This window comes from Lynx rufus, unplaced genomic scaffold (assembly GCF_022079265.1).
Source record: "Lynx rufus isolate CCGP_SWC_20201006 ecotype Redwood Valley unplaced genomic scaffold, mLynRuf1.p SCAF_36, whole genome shotgun sequence".
Classification (NCBI taxonomy): domain Eukaryota; kingdom Metazoa; phylum Chordata; class Mammalia; order Carnivora; family Felidae; genus Lynx; species Lynx rufus.
The window spans coordinates 2,487,136-2,511,381 of record NW_025814852.1 but is presented as its reverse complement, the minus strand read 5'-3'; the positions used below and the strand labels follow the sequence as shown (position 1 = coordinate 2,511,381).

At 62.2% G+C, this 24,246-nt stretch overlaps 1 protein-coding gene across 1 annotated transcript in view; it reads left to right on the top strand.

Moving 5' to 3' along the window:
• SARDH (sarcosine dehydrogenase) overlaps positions 1 to 23,053 on the top strand; it is a 60,778-nt gene extending 37,725 nt beyond the window's left edge. Inside the window, exons 17-22 of the mRNA XM_047093882.1 lie at positions 610 to 757; positions 4,937 to 5,030; positions 17,524 to 17,686; positions 18,185 to 18,353; positions 19,992 to 20,127; positions 21,583 to 23,053. Of these exons, the coding sequence (XP_046949838.1) occupies positions 610 to 757; positions 4,937 to 5,030; positions 17,524 to 17,686; positions 18,185 to 18,353; positions 19,992 to 20,127; positions 21,583 to 21,708 (836 nt within the window). The 3' untranslated portion in view covers positions 21,709 to 23,053. The remainder of the gene's footprint in view (positions 1 to 609; positions 758 to 4,936; positions 5,031 to 17,523; positions 17,687 to 18,184; positions 18,354 to 19,991; positions 20,128 to 21,582) is intronic.
• The last annotated feature ends 1,193 nt before the right edge of the window (positions 23,054 to 24,246 follow it).

Here is a 24,246-nt window from a genome sequence, read left to right as displayed (position 1 = left end):
CCGTTCACCCAAACCTGGGTGGCAGTGTGGCCCAGGCCATGACTCAGAGCTGGACAGAGTCTGATTTTCTACCATGTGACCTCTCTGAACCTCGGTCTCCTTTTGTGAAACCCTGGGGTGGTGATGACAATCAGCCTCCGTGGGGGCGGGGGGGGGGGGGGCGGGAATCAAGGGGGTATTACTGGCAAAGCCCGGCCCGGTACCTGGCCCCAGCAAGTCCTGATGTGGCCAAAGGGGGATCCAGAGACCGGGGGACCAGGGGCGTACAGAGTGAGAGCAGAGCCAGAGAGGAAGAGATCTGTCCAAGGCTGCCCAGCACTGATGACACACAGAGCCTCGGGCCTCGACCGGGTGGGAGCTGTCCCCCTCTCCTGGTCAGGAGCCCTTTGAGAAGTGGGTGAAAGCCTCAGACTCTCCCAGAACAGTGCTCCCTTGGCGTGTGCAGCCCCCAGGGGTCCCCCACCCCGGCCCCCACTCCCTGCCCCCGGAGAGCAGCCGGTGCCCCTGGGGAGGGTCACTGCCCTCTGGCTTGTGTTTTTCACTTTCCGGGAAAGAGCAGGTGCTTCCTCGACCGAGGCCTCCGGCTAGTCCTCGCCGCCTCTCTTCCAGGGGACGGCTACTACCTGGCCGTGGGCGGGGCCGTGGCCCAGCACAACTGGTCTCACGTCAGCACGGTGCTGCAGGATCAGAAGTTCCGGTGCCAGCTCATCGACAGCTCCGAGGACCTGGGTCTGATCAGCATTCAGGGCCCGGCCAGGTGAGGACGGGACCGGGAGCCAAGCAGCCGGTGCCCAACCCCTGGGACCCACACCCGGGTCCCTCCAGCTGGCACCCGTGGGCAGAAGCAGCCCCTGGTCCCGCTGGTCCAGAATGGGACGTTCCGGGTAGCTAAAGGCTCTCGTGAACCCAGAGACGCCACGCCAGATAACTCACCTTCAAAGCCCCGGAATACAGACGAGCCCTCGGTGGGAGCGCCAGACCCAGCCAGCCAGGAATCTGCGCCTGAGGGTTCAGGGGTCACAGAAGGGCCTGTGTGTGTCGGTGGGGGGGGGGGGGGGGGGGGAGGGGTGTCTCCGGGTCACTGACGGTCTAGCAGTTGCTGATGCCACGTCCAAGTGGGCACGGCCGGGCCGGGGTTCTACCTGACACCTGGGCTGAGAATAATACCGAACACCGAGAGGCCCGCGCCCCCCCGCCCCGAACACCTCCGGGTGGATGAGTCGGTCATGCGTCCGTTCCGTAAATATTTGCTGAGCTACACTCCCACCCATGAGGAGTCAGAGCCTGCAAACCCTCAGACGCTGGCCTGTGCAGGGAGCCACGGTGGTGGGGGGGGTGGGGGCTAGGCAAAGGGGCACCTGGGCAGTTGCGTGCTTGGAAAGGTCTCTCGAGCAGGGCTCCGGGAAGGGACTCGGGGGCGGGGGACCAGTGGGGAAGGATAATCGTGGTAACAGCCACCAGCTGGGCACCTGTGATTTGCCAAACCCTGTGCCAGCGTCTCCCGAAAATCCTGATAATAGCCCTTCGAGGCGGTCCTAATTGTTCTTATTCCTTGACGGGGAGGAGACAGAGGCACACAGAGGGGGAGACGTTTGCCCAGGGTCGCGCAGCTCACCAGTGCCAGGGCGGGTGGGCACGGACTCCCCCCGAGCTCTCAGACAGCCGCGCGCCCGCAACTGCCCTTCCCGGGGAGTTACACGCCCTCTTGGTGGCGACGCACCTGCTGTGGGTGCTCCATCACTGACCCCGGAGCCCAGGCACGCGTCAGTGGTGGGGAGACTGCTCGCGGGTGGTGCACCCTGCCGGACCGGAGAGGAGAAGAAGCGGGAGAGGAGGGCCCCTGCTTCTGGGGGCCCCGTGTTCAAGGAAGGATGTGTTCCTGGAAAATGACGGGAAGAGCTGGAGGCAGAGGGAGGGAGGGGGAGGGGAGGGGGATGTGCCTGCAGCCGGATATCCCCAGGCTGCGTGCTCTGACAAAGCACGCTGTGTCCAGGTGACGTCCCTGTCAGCCAGGAGTCCCTCCGGGATCCCCGGCTGGCGTGCTCAGACCGGCCGCGGGGTCATTTTCCCTGGGGCCTTGGAGCTGATCAAGCCTGAGGCTCCCCGGCTGGGTCCTAGACAGGCCGGCCTCCCTCCCAGGCTGTGTTGTAGCTGGTTCTGTGTGGGCGTTGCTCAGGGGCACACGGCAGGCACGTGCTTGGCGAACGAATGAATGGAACCCGAGAACATCGTATACGTTAACATGGATCGGCATCTATCAAGTGTTTGCCCTCGGGCTGCCCATGAAAACCAACATCCACTAAGGGGACGTTTGGGCAAAGCCCTGGAAGAAATGAGGGATTGAGCTTTGGAGCTCTCTGGAGGGATGGTGTTCCAGGCAGAGGACACAGCAGGTGCAAAGGCCCGGTGGCTGGGATGTGCCTGTGTGGCTGAAGGAAAACAGGGAGGCCGGCTGGAGCAGGGCAGCTGGAGATGTGCTCGGGGAGCAGAGGAGGCGAGAGCCTGCGGGTCCAGGGGGCTGTGAGTGAGGGGGACTGAGCAGAGCAGAGACATGGTCAGACTTGGGCTTTCACAGGGTCTCTGATGCGGGGCCGGGCTAGGAGGTGTGTGAGGAGCCTCGGAGGCCGGAGAAGCCGGGATTTCCAGGAGGGAGCGATGAGCCACGTCCAGGTGGCCAGTGGGGCCAAGCGGGATGAAGATCCAACGTGGAGCTTTATGTTTGGGGCTTCCGGTGGAGTTGAGGGTGGTTTGCGGGACCGCTGGGCGGAAGCACGTGCAGCCAGGAAGGGAGGAGAGGAACGCGGAGCGGAGCAGAGGTTGGTGGCCACGGCTACGGGGAGGGACGTGGGGCCCAGAGAGATCACCCAGGACCCCGGCTCGCCCAGCAGATACCGTGGGGTGGTTTCCGTGTCTCCCCAGGGCCAGCCAGCTCCCCGTCTGTGGGCCCAACGGGGCCGGGGGTCCCGGCTGGCCCTCGGCAGCCTCTGCCCCCTTGCCACAGCACCCACGGTGGGGCGTGAGCTTTCTCTACTGCGGGGGGAGGCTGGTGGGCAGGGGAGGGAGGGTGCGGGCACTCAGATCAAGGCAGCGCCCCCAGGGGACAGGCCAGCCTCCTCTGCCTCATTAGAAGCCGCTCCAGGAGGGTGGTGGTGACGGCCACCTCACCGCCCCCCCGCCCCCGGAAATTTCTTTACTTACTGCTCCGATGTGTCTTCTCCTTCAAGAATAGCCCCACATTCCTGTAGAGTAACAGCCTCACTGGCACCACCACCGTGTGGGGGGGGGGGTGCTGGACCTTCTGAATTGTCAGGTGGGAAGCAATTTAGCCCGGCACCCGGACCGTGGGCGGTGCTAAGTTTCCAGCTGTCCGGTAGAACTCTCTGGAAGCGTTCCGCGATTGGGTGGGCCCGGTACAGCAGCCGCTAAGCTGTAGGTGGCCATTGAGCCCTTGAAAGGTGTCTGGAGAGACCGAATATTTCATCGTAATGAACTGAAACCCAAGCGGCCACAGGCGGCTAGTGGGTGCTCGCTATCACGGTCATCAACGCCCAGATGCTCGGCAGGTGCTTTCTCGCCGATTCCCCGCCGGGGTCCTGGGAGGTGGCATCACTGCCCCCCCCGCCCCCGCAGAGCATGGGGAGGTGGGGGGAGGCCAGGGGTGAGCAGGGGAGCCGGGACTTGAACCTGCGTCTCTGGCCCGTGCCCTCCAGCGCCACCTGCTGTCCCTCTCGTGGAGGGACAGCCTCCTGAGCCCCCGCCCACGTTAGGTAGATCGGTGCCCAGGGCTACCCGGAGTGCTGCTGACCCCCTACAGACAGACCCTCGGCCCGGCCCAGGCGGCAGCTCCAGGCTCCCGCCCCTGCCGGGAAGCAGGCAGGGAAGACGCCGGCCACCCCCCGGAGCTACGGAGGGGCCGTGCTCCTCGAGGACCGGAGGTGGGCTCTCTGGGGGCTGGCAGCACGTGGGGGCCGGGGGTGTGTGTTACATAAGGCACTCGCAGCCTGCAGCGTGCTAGGCATCTCGGGCCGGTGTGGGTGGGCAGCTCCAGCACCGTGGGGGCGGGAATTAGGGTGGGCCGCAAGCATTCTGAGCAGCGGTACCCAGCAGCCCCAGCACCCGCTGGTACCCCCACGGGGAGCTGTCTCCTGCCAACGGGGAGCCCACCCTGGGGTGCAGAGCCAGGCTGTTGTCACTCAGTTCCGTTTACCGTGTGCCCTCTGTGCCGGGCACGTTGGGACAGGAGCAAGGACAAGCCATGTGAGAGGTGCCCCGTCAGATGTATCAGAGCCTCAGATTCAGGGAGTCGGGGAGGGCTTCCTGGAGGAGGTGGCAGCCAAGCCAAGACCTGGAGGGTGACGGAGGCTTAACCAGGGGCAGGGCACCCGGGTGGCAATGCCGAGGAGTGCAGGAAGGAGTGAACTAAGTCCTGGAGGGAGACAAGGGGGCAAGGGGCCCAAGAAGTGAAGGTTTCCGTGGGTAGTGAGAGCTTTGGGCCCAGCGAGCTCTCAGGTAACCCATCAAGCACGAGAGCCGGACTCCCGGGTGCCGGTGCTGGGGTGCGGGAGGTGAGGAGGGCAGCCCCTGCCCTCAGGGAACTCGCCAACTAGGCTCCTGCCCTGGGACTTGGGGGGCACTTGGGGGCGTTAGATGGTCAGGCCACTGCCCCAGGAGCTCGGGTGAGTCTGGTCTCTACCCGGGCTGGGCTCACCGCCCATCATCGTTGCCGCTGAACGGGCTTTCTTGCGGACTGGATTTTTGGCAGGTGCTTCTCTTGGTGTGCTGTTACTAATACCTGTCCGTTGTCCGTCTGAGTCACGGCGACGGGGACTCGTCCTGCTCACTGCTCTGTCCCCAGTGCCTTCCTGGCCCAGAGCCCACGCCCACAAGTGCTCAGCAAGTTTGTTGACTGACCAGCCGACTTTGTTCTTGCCCACAGCCGGGCCATTCTCCAGGAGGTGCTGGACGCAGACCTGAGCGACGAGGCTTTTCCTTTCTCTACCCACAAGCTGGTGAGAGCCTCCGGGCACCTGGTAGGTACCAACGGGCGGCCTCTCCTGGGTTGTGGGTGGCGGCAGGGTGCCTGGGGCTCGGGCTTGGGAGCCTCTGTGCCCCACTTCGCCGTGGGGACTTAGATGGTCCTGCCCACGGGCTGTTCGGACTCCAGAGGGGTGATGGGTCCAAGTCAGGCCTCACCGGTGCTCTGCGCAGTGCCCCGCACATGCTGGGGGGCTCACCCCCAAGCTTCCACCAGGAAAGACAGCCTCGACACCCACACAGCCGCCCTCAGCGTCCCCTCGTCAGAGGCACGGGGCATCATGTCCTCTCGGGTCAGGGTGGCACGTACTTGGGACGTGTTGGAAACGACAGGACTGGGGACAGCAGAGCGGTTTGCTACCGTGGCTGGGCTCCGTGGCCTTTGGGGAGGCACTTGGCCTTCCCTGGGGTTCTTCACCCCCCACCCCGCGCCCACGTAGCGTTGTGGATGTGTGTGGGTGCTCCTCTCGAGCTGCTCCCCAGTTCTAGAAAGTGCGAGTCCCGGGACCCGAGGCTTCCGGCACTGCGGCCGGTGTCGGGGCTCTATGGGACCCGGCTCTGGCAAGAGGTTTCTTCGGAGACCACAGGGGGTGGGGGCGGTGGGCAGGGGGGACCAGGGCCGGGTCCAGCTCTGGGCCAGCACGTCCCTTCCCGGCGCCTCAGCGTCCTTGTCGGAAATGAAGCATCCTGGGCTCCGTTCTGACTCCCCGAGGCCGAGGGAAGGAGCAGACAGTAAAGGGAGCCTCGGCCACTATTTGCCGGGGGCTTGCTGGGCACCAGGCCCCGTTCTGAGCACATGGCGTGCGCGTGTCCCACTTAATGCTCACGAGTACCCAAAGGTTCCGTTACGAGGCTCCTCAGCCTCAGCACTGTGGACGTTCGGGAGGCCGGAGGCTGGCCTGAGGGGCACCCCTGGCCTCCACCCACTCGATGCCAGGAGCGCCCCCAGCAGTGACCACCACAAATGTGTCCAGACGCGACCCAGTGTCCCCAGGGGGCAGAATCGCCCAGGGAGAACAGCTAGTCTGGGATTATCCCGCGTGGCGGTCAGGGTCACGGCCAGGTGCGCTGGCCCAGGCCCTACGGCAGCTCATGATGTAGGGAACTGAGCTCAGAGAGGTTGGGCAGAGCGCCCCCGGCCCTCAGCTAGTGAAGCATTAAAGCACACAGATACGCGTCCACGAAACGGACAGGGCCGTCAGGCGGGGGCTGGGGGGTGGGGTGGGGGTGGATGGACGGCCGGGCGGGGGGTGCACCTCTCCCTTCCCTCTGCCTCCGTGTTCGTCCGGGTCGTGGAAGAGTGGGACCCTGGCCTGCAGAGGGGCTGGAGTTCGGGGCCCAACCTGGGTCCTGTTAGCACTGGGTCCTGAGGAGGCCGCCAGAGAGAGGATGGGGACAAAGGCCGGTGTGCAGAGCAGGGGAGCACTGACCTTCACTCCCCGGAGGCGGAGCTGAGGGACAGGAAGCTGGGGGGAGGGGTCTCTGTCTACCCTGTCTCGCTTGCTTCCTGCCTCCTTTGTGCAGAGCTGCTTGCCAGGACCAGAGAGGGTGGGTGCTTTGAGAAAGCGGCACAGCTCGACCCAGGCCCCGGCAGGCATCCAGCGGGCCTCGACGGCAGCTGGGCTGTGGGCCCCCATGCGGTCCATGCAGCGTCCAGCCCCATCTGGGATTGGGTTCTGGCTCGTGGAGGTGTGAAGGGGAGTTGAGAGGCTTGGTGTCCGCCCGGCCCGCGTGTGGCTGGGGTGGGGGAGTGGGGGAGAGCACCAGGTGGGAGCACTTCCCTTCCCAGCCCGGGCCGCTCCAACGAGGCACCTGGGGCTTGTTCTTGGCCAGTGTACTTCAGCCGTCTCCCGCCCCGGGGGCCGGCCCTTCTCAGCCCTGGCTGCCTCCCTAGGCCTGGCCCGTGGCCGTCTGGCTGCACTTTGGCCAGCAGGGCCGGGGAGCCGGGCTGGGTCAGGTCTCGGGCCGAGGGGAAGCGGGGCCAGACTCCGGGATGACCCCCCCTCCCTAGGGTAACAGAGGCCAGACACAAGGTGAGGGTGTCATGGGATGCCCGGGTCCAGGCACAGGACACCGATGGGGCGGCTTCTCACTGTCTCCTCTGGAACTGACCTCCTGGTTTTGTCAAAAGTGTTTTATGACTTTATGAATGAACGTTCGGTGTGGTGGTTAAGAAGGAGAGGGGCCTGGAGGCAGAGCTCCCTTCTAGCGTGACCCCTTTGAGTGTGACCTTGGACCTGTCTGAGTGTCTTCCCTCCGCCCTTGGCCCGGGGGTGGCTGGTGCGTGAGCAGGGGCCTCGCACAAGGTGCCAGCCCAGAGCCCGCCTGCCGGAGTCCGGCTGAGGGGATGGTGGGCACCGCGTCTCACTGTAAATACTGGGGACATTCGTAAACCGAGAGCAAGGACACGGAGGTCCCTGTGACTCTGCCCCCGGCAGAGCCGAGGTCAACAGGTTGACATCGCATCTGCTTCCCCCGACCTGCGTCTGTAAGGTTTAAAACAGAAGACAGCGTGTGTGCGCAGGTTTCTTCTCTGATGACGGTGGTGACAGTGTTCCGGTCCCTTTAAACATTCTCCAGGAGCCACTTTGAAAACCCCTGTGGTCGTCTCTCGGCTCCTTGAGCAGCGTCGTGCTTGGGAATAGCCTGGGGATGAGCTCCCCTTGACGGTGGCCCTTTTAGGACTCTGATCGTTGACCTACGGCGGGTCCCTCAGAACCGGAACCAGACCCAGACCCAGAGGTGTCCCAGGTACACAGTCCGGGCCCGCTGGGTCATTCCATGGTGGGGTCCTTTGGTAGCTTCTGTCTCCTCGCTGTGCCCCGCGCTGTCCCAGGCCTCTGGTGGGAGGGGCGCAAAAGTTCAGAGCTTGCCAAGCCGGGTCCCGCCTGCGAGAGGCTGGCATCCTCAGCTCACACTGGCCAGTTCGGGTTCTCCTCTGAGTGCTGACCAAACCGCAGGATCTAGTCCCGATGCTGACCTTCCTCCCCGCACCTCTGCCCTCTACCACCCAGCCCCTGCGCCCCCACCTGGCTCTAGAATTAATTCCGGGCTTGTTGGCTGGGAGCAACCCCCTCACTGGTGCCGGGACACCCGGAGGCCCTGGGATGCGCCCCTCCCTCCTCCACAGCCTGGCTCACAGCCTAGCTGGGGTGGGGGTGGGGACAGAAAGGACTCGGCAGCACAGCCCCGCCTGCATTGGAGACGGGGCCTGGTCACTCCCCGGGCAGCTGACATGGCAGTGAGGAAGGTCCCAGGAACAGGTTCCCAGGAGGGAGAATGGAGTTGTGGCAGGGCAAGCGAGGGAAGACAAGGGGACTCGGGCCTCTCAGCTGGGGAGGGGCCCGGCCCGGGACAGGGGTCCCTCATCCCACGGCCCCCTGACCCCCTTGGCAGGACGAAAGGAGCACACACCCTGGGGGTGACCAGCACAGGCTTCTTTCTCTCCACTGCCTGGCTAGAAGCGCATAGCGGCTCCTACAGGGGACGTGACAGCCAGCGCCCAGGGCGGGGGGGGACGCTGCCTCACTCCTTAGGAAGAGCGGCCAATCTCCAAACACACGGATTTAATGTCCTGCGGGGTCACTCGTGTGTGTGTGTGTGTGTGTGTGTGTGTGTGTGTGTGTGTCCTTGGATGATGCGGGGCCTTTAGGGGGCTGGGCAGTTGGGTGAGTGCAGAGCCCAGAGTCTGTCTGGCGCCTGGCTGTGTCACACAGCCCTCTTCTGGTCCCTCCTCCTCCCTGCTGCTCTGGAGGTCACGTCAAACAGCCTGGAGGTGAGGTCACTGCAGCCTGCCCTGTGGCCTACCGGGAGGACCCCATCCTGCCCTAGGGGCTGGGAGTCCCCCAGGGGGCCTGGTGGGCCCGCTCCTAGACATGACAGAAACGGGGCAAGAACATTCGACGGGTGCGACGAGGGTGGGGTAGGTTGGTGCCCAGCTGGGGCCCCAGACGCGCCGAAATCCCACCTCCGGGTATCCCCTCCCCGGGGCGATGGAGGCGTGGGCCACACGGAGCAAAGGCTGAGGTTCCTTAGTGGTGATGTGACGGGGTTTGCTGACCTCAGAATGGCCCAGGCCCCCTGTTCCAGGATGGTCCAAGCCTAGGGTGCAATGGCCTCCCCATTCACTGTCCAGGAAGGGGAGTGGGGAAGTCAGCCGCTGGCCGGGCCTCAGGCTGTGGGACCTGAGCTGCCCTCGGCCCCGTGGTGGCCTCACAGGCGGGGGGGGGGGGGGAGTGGGGAGGGAGGGGCGGGAGCTGGGTCAGCACAGAACCCGAGGGTTCGGGAACAAAGTCACCCCAGTGCTCAACAGAGCTGGGAGCCTCTAGTCTTGCCCCGGCCTTCTGGGACCACCTCTCCTGGCCCCGGTTTCCCCACCTGTAGCACGAAGCCTGGACGGTGTCTAAAATCCTTTCTGGGCTGCCCTGCGAGTCTGTCCAGACAGCCTGAACTCTGTCTGAATCCAGGGGGATTTCATATTCTCCCAAATAATATCTCGCCCCGGCTTCAGCACGTACCGACGCCACATCCCTCCGCCTGAAGAGGTGCTGGGCCAGAGCGTGGGCCGGGCCAAGTTGTACGGGAGGTAATTGGGTTCCAGCCAACCAGATGCAGAAGAGGAATGTGTAGCCGGCAAGGCCTCCTGGTCACAATGTGCGGAATGTTGGGGGCCGGAGCCCCGACCGCAGCCGGGGCCCAGGGCGGCGAGCGGGACCCTGCCACCGCCCGCCGTGACCCACACTCACGGCCGACAGACGGGTCGACGACCCCGGCTGAGCCGCGTCCTGGTTTTGCAACAAGTCCCCAAGATCTCGGGCCCCCAGCTTCCCCGAGCCTCGCATTCCTAGAGGAAGGGCAGGGAGGAGGGAAGCGTCTCCTTGGCAGGAAACTGACCAGATGTCCTTGCCTTCACATGTTGGCCTCGAGGCCAGCGAGGGTCCCAGTGGGAAGCACTCTCCCAGCGTGGTTACCGGGGGAGACGTGGTGTTCCTGGCGCCTCGGCCGAGGACGGGGGGCCCCCTCTGGAAACTCGTCACGAGGCCCGTCACGAGGCACGGTGATAAAGTGATTGTCTCCTGAAAATTAATTTCAGGTCAAAAGGAAATTGGATTTCTCCTCCCGACGGTGTGAAGGGCTCGCCGTGGCAGCGTTGGGATTCGATTAGCTCGGGATGGAATGTTCTCCCACCTGCACGCGTTTCGCGGACAGTCGGGGGCTCGGGCCTTCATACAGAGCCGCCCGTAGCTTCTCAGAGCCTGTATTCATTTGACAGTGGGCTTTTAGCGGCTGCCTAAGAAGTCGCCTCGCACAACATGCCCAGATTCGTCCGTGGCTCTGGGAAGCCAGGGGGGCGGGGGGCGGGTCCCGTGGGTGTGGTGGAGAAAGCCGCCGTGTGGCCACAGCCACTGTTCAAGGCACCCCCTGGGGGACCGGGTGGCTTCTTGCCGTGAAAGCATGAGGTGAAGACGCGTCTGGATGGCGTCCGGGGCAGGAGCTTCAGAGGTTCTGGAAGCTCCCCTGGGGTAGGGCTCTGTCCTTTCTCTACAGGCAATGAGTGGTGTTCTCGCTCTACTGTGCTCTGTGGTGTAGACAGCTCAGGGACTATCCAGGGTGGCTTGAAATCTGCGGTTCCAGGGGCGGCTGGCTGGCGAGGTGTGCTTTCCGCTAAGGAGCGCAGGGGGTAGGGTCTGTGGCGCATCCGGCCTTCCGGGGGCCTGGAAGAAGGACCCCGAGGGTCGGACAGCTTCTGTGGAGCTTTTCAGATCCTCAGAAAGGGTCAACTTGTTGTTGACTTGTTGTTGACTTTGTTGTTGTTGTTGACTGATTGATTTTGAGAGAGAGCGTGCACATGGCGGGGGGGGGGGCAGAGAGAGAGGGAGAGAGAGAATCCCAAGCAGGCTCCACACTGTCAGTGCAGAGCCCGATGTGGGGCTCGAACTCACGAACCGTGAGATCATGACCTGAGCCGAAATGAAGAGTCGGACGCTTAACTGAGCCACCCAGGCGCCCAGAAGGTCAAGTTTTTGACGTGTGACTTGAGCATCATACCTTTTATTTATTCTTATTCTTGGAAATTGGTTTGCAAACATCCTCTCCCACCCCCCCACCCCCACCCCCTTCACCATGCCCCCCAACTCCTGCCATCACCACTATCTTCGTTACCATAATCACCTTCCCCAGAGCCACCACCCCCGCTGCACACCCAGCCTTCTGGACCAGACCGCTGGGGGAAATTGCACATCCCCCCTGCAGATAGATCATTATTAGAACCGAGGATGTCTTGGGAGCCTCCAGGGAGGTTGAAAAATGAAGATCCTTGAACCTATCGCCAACATTGTCTCCCCTTTTCCTGGGGGTTCAGGACGCCAGGCCCCTGCAGAGGGCCGCCCATGCTCTGATCTCTGCCCACCCCCTGCCTCCAGGGTCCCTGGGAATCCTCATTTATGTAAGAGATGGCTGAGTTGGGAGGATGTGCACGGGGTGTTGGGGGTGCCGTTACACAACCAGATGCCTGGAAACTTGTAAGACGGCCATGAGCTAATGTGATCTGAAAAGGTTGGACATGCTGGTCTGAGTCCGTGGGCACAGCTGCCGGAGCCCTCCTGCGATATTTACCCGGAAAGGCACACTCCGGGCTTGTTCTGGTGACGCACGTGCCCAGGGCATCCCACGGGAGCCACGTGGCCTCCCCTGCCCCGGGGGCCCCTGCGTGGCCTTTGATCTGAGCCGCGGCGGCCCAGCACCTCCCCGGACTCCCGTCCCGCCCACGGAAAGCCGGCAGGAGCGCCCTGAGGCACAGCATGGAGGCAAGCTCCCGGATCACGTCTTGCTAGAACCCAAGCACCCAGTAATCTTCACGTGAGTCTGTCAGGGCAGGGAGTGTGGATCTCACGGCACGCGCACGGGCTCTCCACTTGGAAACCCTGGCGGGCCCCCCCCCCCCCCGTGCTGCCCGCTTCCCAGTTGCGAGGCCTCCCCCCGAGTACTGGGAGGGCTGGTGCCAGCGGGAGAGCCGCGGTGAAATCTGTAGGAAGACTAGTGAGCCACAGTGAAATCACCAGCAGCGGGAGGAGCATTTACACCACGGAAAGTGCTCAGTGCTACAGAACACCCCCCTACCCCACCCCGGGAGACGATTATCAAACATTTCCCGGGACATCAGCGGGCCTGGGGCAAGCGACCAAACTCCCCCTGAGTCCCCGCTTCCTTATTTGGGCCGGTAACACTACTTCCCCCGTGGTGAGCACACTGCCTGGGGCTTTATGGGGATGATTCTATTGAGTGCTCCCGTGAGCCTATGAAGGACATACGGGTTTTTATTTTTTTTAATTTTTTAATGTTTATTTATTTTTGAGAGAGAGAGAGGGAGAGGGGGAGCCACAGAATCCAAAGCAGGTTCCAGGCTCTGAGTTGTCAGCACAGGGCCCGTCGCGGGGCTCGAACCCACGAACCGAGAGATGGTGCCTGAGCCAAAGTTGAACCCTTGACCCACTGAGCCCTCCTCCCAGGTGCCCCAATGAAGGACATACTGTTATCATCCTGGACTTGCAGAAGAGACTCAGAGGGACATCAGTCACCAGGGGACTTTTTATTCACTTATTTATTTTTTTTATTTTTATTTTTAAAAGTTAATTTTTTTGAAGGGGGAGGAGCAGGGGGGGGAGAGAGAGAGAGAGAGAGAGGACGAGGGAAAGAATCTTAAGCCCACCTCCATGCTTTGCCCAACGCAGGGCTCAATCCCACGAACTGTGAGATCACGACCTGAGCGGAAATCAAGAGTCGGACATTCGACAGACTGAGCCGTCCAGGCGCCCCTGGGGACTCAGAGTTAAACCCGAGCTCACGCTCTCAGCCACCATGGTGCCTGCCGCTTCTGTGGGTGGCTGGCCCGTCATGGACCGGTGTCAGCACGAGCGTCTGCTGCCCTTCCCTTGCTCCTGGCACCCAAAACATTAAGAAAGCAGTCCCCCAGTCCCCCTGGGCTTTAGGTGCCCATCCATGGAGAAAAGGGTGTTGGTTCTGTTCTTACCATTTCAACCTTTTTTAAGCATGTAGTTGAGTAGTAGTCACTGGATTCACATTGTTGTGCGACAGATTTCCAGGGCTTTTTCATCTGGCAAAACTGAAACTCCGTATCAATTAAACAACAACCCCCATTTGCCCTGTCCCCAGCTCCTGGTAACCACCAGCTACCCTCCGTCTCTATGAGTGTGACTAGTTTAATTCCATGGAAGTGGAATCATATAGGACTTGCCTTTTTGTGTCTGGCTTATCTCACTTAGCACGATGGCCTCAAGGTTCATCCGTGTTGTAGCAGGTGTCAAAATCTTCCTTTTATTGGATGATAATATTCCATTGTATGGATAGACCCCAGTTCTGTTTATCCTTTCCTCGTTTCTCAGTCGGGTTATTTTGTTGGTGTTGAGTTGTAGGGGTTCTTTATGTATGCTTGTTATTAACCCCTTATTACATAAATGATTTGTAAATATTTCCTCCCTCTCTGTAGGTTGTCTTTTCACTGTTGGCTGTTTCCTTTGATACACAGAAATTTTCATGTTTGACGTAGCCCCATTTGACTAATTTTGCTTTTTGTTACCTGTGCCTTTGGTGTCATATGCAAGAAATCATTGCCAAGTCCAATGTCATGAAACTTTCCCCTGTTTCTCCTGGGAGTTTTACAGTTCTAAGACGTACAGTGAGGTCTTTAATCCATTTTGAGTTAATGTTCGTATATGGTGCAAATGCGGCTTCATTCTTCCGCATGTGAAGGTCCAGTTTTCCCAACACGTTTGTTGAAGAGACTGTCCCTTCCCCCATTGAGTGGTCTCGGCAGCCTTGCTGGAGATCGTTTGGCCACACACGTGAAGGTTTATTTCTGGGCCCACTTTTCTATTCCATCGGTTTGTTTGTCTGATTTTATGCCAGTACCACACGCTTTTCGGTTACGGGAGCTTTGTAGTTAGTTTTGGAATCGGGAACTGCAAGTTTTGCAGCCTTACTCATTTTCAAGATTGCTTTGGCTGTTTGAGGTCCCTTGAGATTCCGTATGAATGCTAGGATGGATTTTTCTATTTCTGCAAAAAGTGTCCCTGGGATTCTGATAGGGATACAGTGAATCTGCACACCGCGTTGGGTAGTATTGATATCAAAATGATACTGTGTTCCAATCCATGAACATGGGATGTCTTCCCATTTATTCATACCTTTTTTCGTTTCTTTCGGCAAAGTTTGGTAGACTTCAGTGTAGATGTCTTTTACCTCCATAGTTAGGTTTCTTTTTAAGTATGTTGTTCTTTTTGATACTATTATAAATGGGGTTTTTTAAAAATTTCCTTTTTGGATTGTTCATTGCTAAGGTATAAAAACCCCATTGATTTTTGTGTGTTGATTTTGAGCCTGTGTTTATTAATTCCAACAGTATCTTGGGGGGCCTTTAGGGTGAGAGAAGCGTCCTGATTTAAGGTCCTTCCTGATGACCTTCCATGATTTTGTGACTTCATCCAGGGCCTGTGGCTCCTGTAAGAGAGTGGGGCTCTGTTTTGCAAGGGGGTTGGCCTCGGTTTGGGGCTTGCTTTTGAAGGCAGTCCAACCCAGTCTTTGCTGGCAGGTGACTGTGTCCCAGGCACCATCACTGTCCTCTCCCATCTATCAGATGGGGGCACTGAGGCAGGGAGGAGAGGCTGACCAGAGCCCATGATCCAGATATCCTCATTTTTAGCTTTTCCTCTTTATTGTGTGTCCCTGCTCAGAAGAAATGAGCACCCCCTCCCCCAAATCCACTGCTTCAGTGGAAACAAATGCAAGATGTCTTGAAAACCAGCAATTCTGTGAACTTAGAAATGCACCTGGGCTTCCCCAAACTCCCTCAATTTGCCAGAAGCAGAGGCCCATCTGCCCCTGTTTTACTCCATCGTTTGGGAAGTATTTATTTAGCACCTACTGTGTGCTGAACCTGTGCACAAGGGTGCAGTAGAGAGCCAGGCAGCCGGCCCCTGGCCCCGGGGAGTGGGGCGGGGGGTGGGGGTGGGGTTCCTGGGAGCCGTGGAAGAGGCTGGAAAGAGGCTTTCCACCGATGAAATCACAGAGCCCCAGGGCCTGACCCTCTCACTTAACTGGGACCGTGTGTGTCTGACACGAACCTGGGCCATTAATGGGGGAGCTTTAAAAATGATTTTTCCTATTTCAAAATGAGATTGGCTTTGAGCCCCAAGCTCCTCCGTGGGCTGTCTAAAATTAGAACCCCGTTGACAGGCAATCTTTGTCAGGGGCCCACGGCTTGCACTAGGGAAGCAGGGAAATGTCAACAGTACGTTTTCTGTGTCGATTGTGAGTTTTTTGAGAGGCCTGGGCAAATGGCAACTCAGAGCAAATGTTCACTGTTTCCAGAGCTTTCAGAATCCAACCCCTCGGCAGCAATGTGATTAAAGTGTCAGGTTTGTAAGGAGCTGGGTCTGTGCTCGGGAGAGTGGCCTCTGCCCCCTCCTGTGTAGACAGTAATCCAGTTGGAGCCGCACAGGCTCGCAGCAGCGATGGGGTGGGCTCCTTCCTCCCCGTGAGCTCTGCACTTTGCTGTACTTTCCATGTCCCTCTTGTGACAAGGACGGTCCTGGAGCTGCGGGCTCAGGCCTTACCCCCGGGGACACCGTGGACTCGAGGATTTGCCCGAAGGCCAGGAAGCAGGCACTGTGGCTGGGTTGTAAATGACCAGTAAGCAAACCAACCATACAGGACAGGTCACAGGCCGGCGGGCAGGGCGCTGCCCGCTGCTGGCTGTGGCCCCCACACAGCTGCCAGCCTGGTACCCAGAGGCCAGCTGCCCCATCAGAGACGCATGGCGCCTCTGGGCCTCTGTTTTTGCATCATCCCCTGGGTGTTATTTACATGGGTCTCTGCCACCATGTGGGAGAAGCGCTCCAGTGACGGAATGTGTGTGCAGAACGTAGCCCAGGGAACACTGTGTCAACAGCACTGTCCTCTCCGGGCCGTTGGGGACGCACAGTCCCTTGCTGGCCCCTGGGGCCCAGCTGTCACTGAAGTGGTCCTCACAAAGGTCCTTTCGACCCCACTGTATGCCCCTCTCTCTCTGTCCTCCCCTGCGCACCTGCTCCAGCTCGGTGCCCTGGCCCCTGCTCTCCGGGAAGGCCTGTCTGCAGCGGGAAGCCCTGTCACCTGCCAGCCGGGCCGGGCCCTCCCAGGCAGGCACCTTCCTGCCCAACACTTGCCCACCCTGAGCGTGGTTGCCCGAGAACTGGCTTGTGCTTCTGGCTCTGGCCTTCTAAGCCTCCAGGCCGGGGCAGGGACGGGGGTGGGGGCAGAGGCTGTGCGTGTCTTCAGAGCCCAGCATCTGGCCAAGGCCGACCAGGCCAGGGAGCAATCACAGTGCCGACTCAGCACCTGTCTGCTTCCCCTCTCGATGTGTCAGAACCCGTCGGGTGCAGCCACGGTGACCCCTGAGCTGGGCCACCGACCTCCCCGCAACTCCCCCTCACAGACAGACCCCAGAGCTTCTTTTTTATTTTTAAGTGATTGATTGATTGGTGTTTATTTTTGAAAGAGAGAGAGAGACAGAGAGAGACAGAGTGCAAGCTGGGGAGGGACACAGAAAAGAGGGGGACACAGAATCCGAAGCGGGCTCCGGGTTCCGAGCGGTCAGCACAGAGCCCGACGCGGGGCTCGAACTCACAGACCGTGAGGTCGTGACCCGAGCTGGAGTCGGATGCTTAACCAACGGAGCCCCCAGGCGCCCCAGACCTCAGAGCTTCTTAAAACAGACAGAGCCGTGCTCCTGATCCCATTTACAGATGGCAAAGTTGAGGCCAGAGGGAGGCCAGGAGACTTGCCAAAGGTCGCTGTGGTGACTGAACGGTGGCCTCCAAAATAGGTGCCTGCGTCCTAGCCCCCCGCCCAGAACCCGGGTGTGGCCTCAGTTAGACGTAGTGTCTTTGACGTTGTGACTCAGGTAAGAATCTTAAGACAGGATCGTCCAGGACCAGGGTGGATCTTGGCTCCAGTGACAAGTGTCCCGATAACAGACCAAAGTAGACAAGACACAGAGGAGAAGCCGTGTGACACAGAGACTGGAGGGATGTGACCACAAGCCCAGGAAGCACCTGTGGCTGGAGGAGGCAGGAAGGACCCTCCCCCAGAGCTTCTGGGGGGAGCACAGAGTGCTGCCACCTTGATTTGGGGCCTCAAGCCTCCAGAACTGGGAGAGAACACACTTCTCCTCTAAGTCCCCGGTCTGTGGCCATTTGGTACGGCTGCCCCGGGACACGTGCACAGTGACTTAAAAGAGTGAGGCCTGGGAACCGTGTGTCCGCTTTCTCCTGCTCCCAGTGCTGACACCCCTCTTTCCCCCTAGAGATTTCCAGAGCAGTCTGTGTGCTGGGCGGCCAGGGCCAGGGCCAGCTAGTGAGAATGGTGACAGTAGGTGCTCGACCTGGGTCGCCTGACCCTAGCCTGGGTCTGAGTCGTGCCCTGTGCCCCCAGGTGCGGGCCATGAGGCTCTCCTTCGTGGGGGAGCTGGGCTGGGAGCTTCATGTGCCCAAGCCAGCCTGTGTGGCCGTGTACCGGGCTGTGATGGCCGCAGGCACCAAGCACGGCCTCGTCAACGCCGGGTACCGGGCCATCGACTCCCTGAGCATCGAGAAAGGTGTGTGTGGGGCCCACAGGGCGCCCCCGGGCTGCCCGGAGCCACGCTGCAGGTGGGGGGGGGGCGGGGCGGGGGGTGTCGGCCCCTGTGCTGCTTCTCTGCCCCACTCCCCTTCCCGCCTGCCCCTTTCTGTCGGCCTCCCCAGCCTTCCCCCACCAACCCCCGCACTGCCCACAGACCGTGGCTTCCACGCAGGCCTGGGGCCGGGGCTGGGGTCCCTGACAGCAGCACTTGGAGGGCGAGGGGGAGGGGTGCTTGCCCAGCCTTGGGGGGGCCGGGGCCGGAGCTGGCTTTGGACTGGGTGCCTGGGTTTCCCCGGGAGGTTGGAAGGATGTGAGGGCAGGGCTGCTCGGGTCCCTGCCTGACAGCTCACCGGCAGGGCAGAGGCTGGAAGGGGCATCTGCTCCCGGGGCCTCGCCCAGGGGACCTTCTGCAGGTTCAGGAAGAGTCCACCCCCCACGTCTGCTGGGCACCGACCCCAGGGTATCCTCCCCGCAGGCTACCGGCACTGGCACGCAGACCTGCGCCCCGACGACAGCCCCCTGGAGGCGGGCTTGGCCTTCACCTGTAAGCTCAAGTCAGCGGTCCCCTTCCTGGGACGGGAGGCCCTGGAGAAGCAGCGGGCCGAGGGCCTCCGCCGACGTCTGGTGTGCTTCACGGTGGACGAGTGAGTGGCCCGTGGTCCTGCGTCTGTCCGTCTGTCCGTCCAGTAGGACGGGGTCAGCAGGGCCCGAGGGGACCCGGGGGGGCTGGGACACACCCTGCTCACACACAGCTTTTGAAAGACAAAGGTGCCGCCAGGCCACCTCCCGTGGGTGGACCCGGGCTGAGGGCCCAGCTTCCCGGTCACCGTGTGGTGACTTCTCACCATGTTCCGGTTAAATCCCCCCCACGACAGATGGTGGAGGGAAGGCCAGGCCGTGGCCTGGAGACCTGAGGTGCCAAGGGACAGGGTAACCCAGCCGCAGGAAGGAGAGCCCGTTCCGGGGACCCGACCCCTCCACTTGCCCCCGGAGCAGGGGAGCTCTGAGCAGGTGGCTCAGTTATGTCCTCGGGATCTGGCCCGTGCTGTCCCAGGATTCCACCTGGGCGGGTGACTCTGAAATGACAGTCCCGGGCTGGTGTCTTCGCGGGAACCTGGGTAGCAACGGTCTCCAGGACGGCGGCTCGACTTTGCTGATTTGCGGCTGACAGGCTCCCACGAACGCGGCCATTCTCCCGGATTTCTGGAGCCGTCGACAGAAGTGTCAGGAGACACGAGGGGGGGCAGAGGGGGAGCCGAGCTGTGGCTTGTCATCGCCCTGCTGCTTCTCCCCGGGCTCCGGTCAGACCGGCCCCCCCGCACGCCGCTTGTCCACCTGCTGGGGAGCAGCCCAGGCTCCGGTTTGGGGGTGCAGACGGAGCAGAGCCCTGCGGAACCCCTCTGCCACCTGGCCCTCCGGGAAGCACCTGCAGCCTGACGTCTGTCTGGCTCCGGGAGCCTCCGATGCACCCGCCACAGCCCTCCGGCCCCGCTCGGGTGTTCTCTGCAGGGCCACCAAGGCAGCCGGGGCGGTTCCGGTCCTGAGGAAGGACACGGCCAGGATGCCCCCTACCCCGGCCTGTTAACTCACGTGCAAACAGCATGTGCCCCACAGGACCGGGTGGGACGAAAGGGCAGGGATTTGTCGCGGAACCGCCGTCTGTCCCACCCTCTTCCCTCATTCACTCGGGGCCCAGAGCCAGAGGCCCCCACGCCTCGTCCCCGTGCCTTTGCCCAGGGCAGGATCCACACTGCTGCGCCACCCTCTCCTGGGGGGCGGCCGGCCCCGGGCACCCGTCAGGCTGTCCACAAACACCGACCCAGCACCCAGAGGCACGAGTCTGCAGAGATTTGCACTAAATATGCCAGGCACCTCCGGGCGCTGGAGCATCTGTGATTGTAGTCTAATCTCTGCGTTTTCTCTTCTGAATTTTCAGAAATGCTCTAGTCTGCATTCATACTAAAGAAAAGTCCTTTTGATAGATAATGCAGCGTTCTGTGGAGAAAGAACCACGGTAAAACAAGCCTCGGGGGCATAAGGCTTTCAATTATTCAGAAGTCAAGGAAGAGCAAGTTAAACGGCGGGCCTTTCCCAAATACCTGGGGTCTGTCCCTGCAGACGCAGAAGTCAGGGCCCGGCAGTGGTCTGTTCTCGTTCGGGCATCCGCTTGGACGCTGTGCCTGGCGACCTGGGGGCCAGGCACTGGGATGGCTCCAGGGCCCAGGGCGCGGGTCTCCCCCCCTGGGGGCTCCGGGGCCCCAGCTCTCTCTTGCTTCTTCCAGAAAAGTGCCCATGTTTGGCCTGGAGGCCATCTGGAGAAACGGCCAGGTGGTAGGCCACGTCCGGAGGGCTGACTTTGGGTTTGCCGTTGACAAGACCCTCGCCTACGGCTACATCCGGGACCCCAGCGGCCAGTCGGTGAGTCCGCCCCACCCCCCACCCTGGCTCTGCCCAGGGAAGCTAGGCTCCCTGTCAGCGCCCCAGTGCCGCCTGCACCCCTGCGCCATGCTGGACCTGGGCGACCGGGCGCGGCGAGGTCACGGCTGATGGGGCCGCGTCTCTGGCGGGGTCGGTGGCTAGTTCTGTATTTTCTCTCTGAAAAAATCCGACTTTGGGAGCTCCAGGCTTCTCTTGGTCAGAAAGAGGCTCTGGGCCAGGGCTAACGCCCTCTGCTCCTGGAGCCAGAGACCCTAACCTCGAGGCCGGGGTGGGCGCCAGGGAGAGCAGAGGCCTGGACTTCGTCCTCCCAAGAGCGCATTCCTCTCCTCTCTTTCCTCGTCCCACATGTGCCTGCACACGCATGTACGCACACGTGTACTCGCGTACGGACACGTGCAGCCATAGACACGTTTTGCCACGTGACCATTTGCAAACCCCAGTGACCCGCACTGAGCCCGGCTCCTCCCTGCACATCGGCAGGGGGCGCAGAGGCAGAGAAAGGGCCCGTTGAGGGCCTGCAGGGGGTCAGAGCCCGGGGAGGGGGCTCGAAGCACTTGCCGGACTGGCTGGCTGGTCACGAGGGTGTCAGTGGCATGGGCTGGACGCCGTGACGCGAGCGAGGAGGGGGAGGAGCTCGCTGCCGCAGCGCCTTTGTGGCCGGGCCTGCTTGCCTTGCTCCCTGGAGGTCTGCACCAGCCCTGTGGCAGCCGGGAAACTGAGGCGCGGAAAGGCTCTGGCCGTGGGGGCTGAGATGCTCACCCAGCCGGGGCTGAGCTTTCCAGCCTCAGCCTTAGACACTCGGAGGACCCCAGGCCGCAGCTCCCCCCACATGCCACCACCAGAGGCTCCAGAGGGAGATCCACTTGGAAGGATGAGCAAGGAGGAGGCAGGTGTGAGTCAGACCAGCCCAGGCAGGGGTGCCAGGGACGTGCCGGGCCTGGCATGTGGGCCTGGGCAGGGGGCTCCCACCCTGGGCCTCTGGGGGTCCTGGGACCCGGGCTGCCTGTCCTGCATTGCTGGGAGAGAAGAGATCTCTAGGAGCAGAGCCCACGGTGCCTTGCCCACGGCCGGCCCTGGGTGCGGCCCCTGTACTGAGAGGGCAGGATCCCCATGCGGAGCCAGTGTGCCCAGGGTCTAGGCACACGGTCCTTTTCCAGTTCCCCGGTTTCGCAGGGATCCACACTTTCTCCAGCCGGAGGTGTCCCCACGGGCTGCCAGCCCGCGGCTCTGCTGGGGCCCCCGGCGGTCAAGTCCAGCTCAGGGCTCCTACGGGCTCAGGGCGGTTGTTGGGTTCAGAGGAGGGCCCGTGGCGCAGAGATGGGTTCGCCCAGAGGGAACAGGTGAGGCCGAGCCCGCCCTCCAGGAAGCAGGTAGATAGGAGCCCAGCACCCGCCAGGTAACGGGTGACCCACACCCCCTCGTGTTCTGCAACAGGTCTCTCTGGACTTTGTGAAGAGTGGTGACTATGCTCTAGAGCGGATGGGGGTGGCCTACCCTGCCCGGGCTCACCTGAAGTCTCCCTTCGACCCTGACAACAAGAGGGTGAAGGGAATCTACTGACCACCCCCCCCCCCCCGCGGGGCGGAGCCTCGGTGCATCGGGAGGCTGAGACCTGCTCCGTCCCTTGCTGACCCTCCCCACGGGGCCCGCCGCCCGGGCCCGGGACTGGACCCGGCCAGAACAGGGGTCCTCCCCGCCCTCCTAGTGCAGAGCTGCTCGCCCCCCACACAGATACCACCCGAGCGGACAGGAGACCCAGAGGGCCTGTCCTATGGTCACTGACCAGAGGCTGGCCTCTGGTCCACCCCTACCCCCCAAAACAAAGCTGCAAGGTCTTGGGCTCAGGGAGCGTGCCATGTGGCCCTCTAGAAGCTTCTGAGAAGGTGCGTAGTTAACCCCTAGTAAGCCCAGTATAGAAGCAGGGAGGCAAAGGGATCCGCCTGGTACCCCAGGCCTGCCTCACGAGCAGACTGTCCAGAGCAGAGCACCGCTGGAGAGTTTCCAGGTGCATCTGGAATTAGGGACAGAGTGAGGCTTGCTTAGTACTGTCTGCCTCGGGCGCAGTTTAAAGGCAGAGAGCAGGGGTGCCAGCTTGGCTGGGTCCCTGCGGCCAGGCCGTTGGGCGGGATGGTCCGTTCCCCAGAGGCTGGCAGAGGAGGGAATCCAGGAAGCAAATTCTTCCTGCCTTGACCTGTTTCTCACACGGGAAAGCGTTCTGAGCACCACCAGCTGGTGAAATAGGTGAGCAGAAGCAGGGGGTGGGAGGGGTGGGTCTCACATCGGTGCCCTCCCTCGCCCATGCAGAAGCCCCACCTCCTGCCTCAGTTTCCCCAAGAGCACGTCGTTCGCTAGGTCTGTGAAGGAGCGGCGTGTTGCCGGGTGAGAACCCGACAGACCCCTCCTGCCTTGTGGCCTCTGTCCTTGCTTTGTGACTGGGACGTGGCTCCCGCCTCCCCGCTCTCTCCACTTGTGGCCCCGGGGAAGGGCCTCGCACAGGGTCTTAAAAGGGGGTGCCTCCCCTGCACCCCTTCTCTGGGCCTTCAGAGCTCTCTAACATCTGCCTGTGTGACCCTCCTCCCTGCCTTCCTGGCCAGGATAAGCGTGTGTCCCACCCCGTGCCCCCGTCCCCGGTCCCTCCCCCGTCACCTCTCCGGCTCACCCCAGCAGGATCTCGGCCCCCACCGGGCAGCCCGGGGGCCGCCCATGCGGCCTTGCCCGGCATGCCTGACTCTCTGGGGAGCAGAAGGTGGCGGGTGTGCGGGGGACAAGGAGGACGGGGTCCCCGCAGACGCTCGCAGGAAGCCGCACGGTCGCTGGGGCAGGGGGCAGTCCCTGGCGAGCCCCGGCTGCTTTCGGATGCTCACATAGTGAACAGGTCAAGCTAATAAAGTTGAAGTCGTGGGAAGATGTTTGGGTTTCACATGGCCTTTGGAAAGCTCTTCGGCCCCCTCGCCAGACCACAGGCTGCGGAGCTCGGGCCTCCGGGGCTTTGCGCGCCTCCGGCAGAGGAGACCCGGAGACCTGTAGCCTCCCGGCTCACACGCAGGCCTGGCTCCCGCATGAGAGAGTCTGGGGGAAGCCCAGTGGACCCCGAGGGGCCAGAAGTGGAGAGGAGGGGAGACGGCTTCCCAGAAGGCCTGGCCTGCTTCCCCGCGCTCCGCGGTTGGGCCCCAGAGCCCTGGATTGGGCCGGGATACGTGTTCCCCCCCACAGCCTGTCCTGGGTAGGGGGAGGCTAAGTGTGAGGGGCGGGGGGCGATCCAGGTTCCCATCTGACCGCTCCCTCAGGGGCTGAGCTCAGAGACAGGAGCTTTGACTCGAGCCCTCGCTGTTGGTACGTTTGCTTCTCTGCCGCGGGGAAATAAGCCGGCCCCTCCGCGGAGGGCATCGGGCCACCACGTGGGAGAGGCCGGGGAGCCACCTCCCAGGCTCTCCTGCCAGCCGCAGGAAGGTCCAGGCGGGGCCACGGCCCCGGGCGCGCAGCCTCGGTGGCTTAGGGCAGGGTGCGCGCGTTCCCACGCCAGTGTCCCCGGACCAGCCCTCTCTCACCCCCGGTCTAGACACCTGTTGCCCTGTTTTTGAAGGTTTTACTGGACGACGACACCATGGCCCTCACGGTGGCTGAGCACCGCCTCTCAGGAACTCTGGGCTGAGCTTGGCTGGGAGTCGAGAGGAGAGGGGCCCTCAGACTCAAGCTGTGTGCTGGCCCCAGCCGTCCCTGGAGCTCAGGGGGCCCCGGGGCGGGGGGCGCAGTGCCCCCCCGGGAGGGCAGGTGGGGAGGCCCCTGCTTACGTGCCGGTCTTGCTGGGCTGCCGGAGACGGCTCGGGTCCGCAGTGGCTCGTGCATCAGGCGGCTGGCCCGCCACCTCTGGTCTTCCAGGGGTGAGTGGGGAGGAGCCCAGCTGGCAGGGAGGAGGTGCCCGCCTCCCCAGGGGGGACCAATGGCCCTGGCAGTAGAATGCCCGGGTGACTCCCAGCTCACTCCATTCCCAGGTGCCTCACATGCCCGGAGCTGGCACGCGCCCTCCTCCCTCCAGCACGGCAGATAGAAGGGACAACGGAAGTGCTGGGGAAAGAGAGGCGCTAGAATCATACCCCG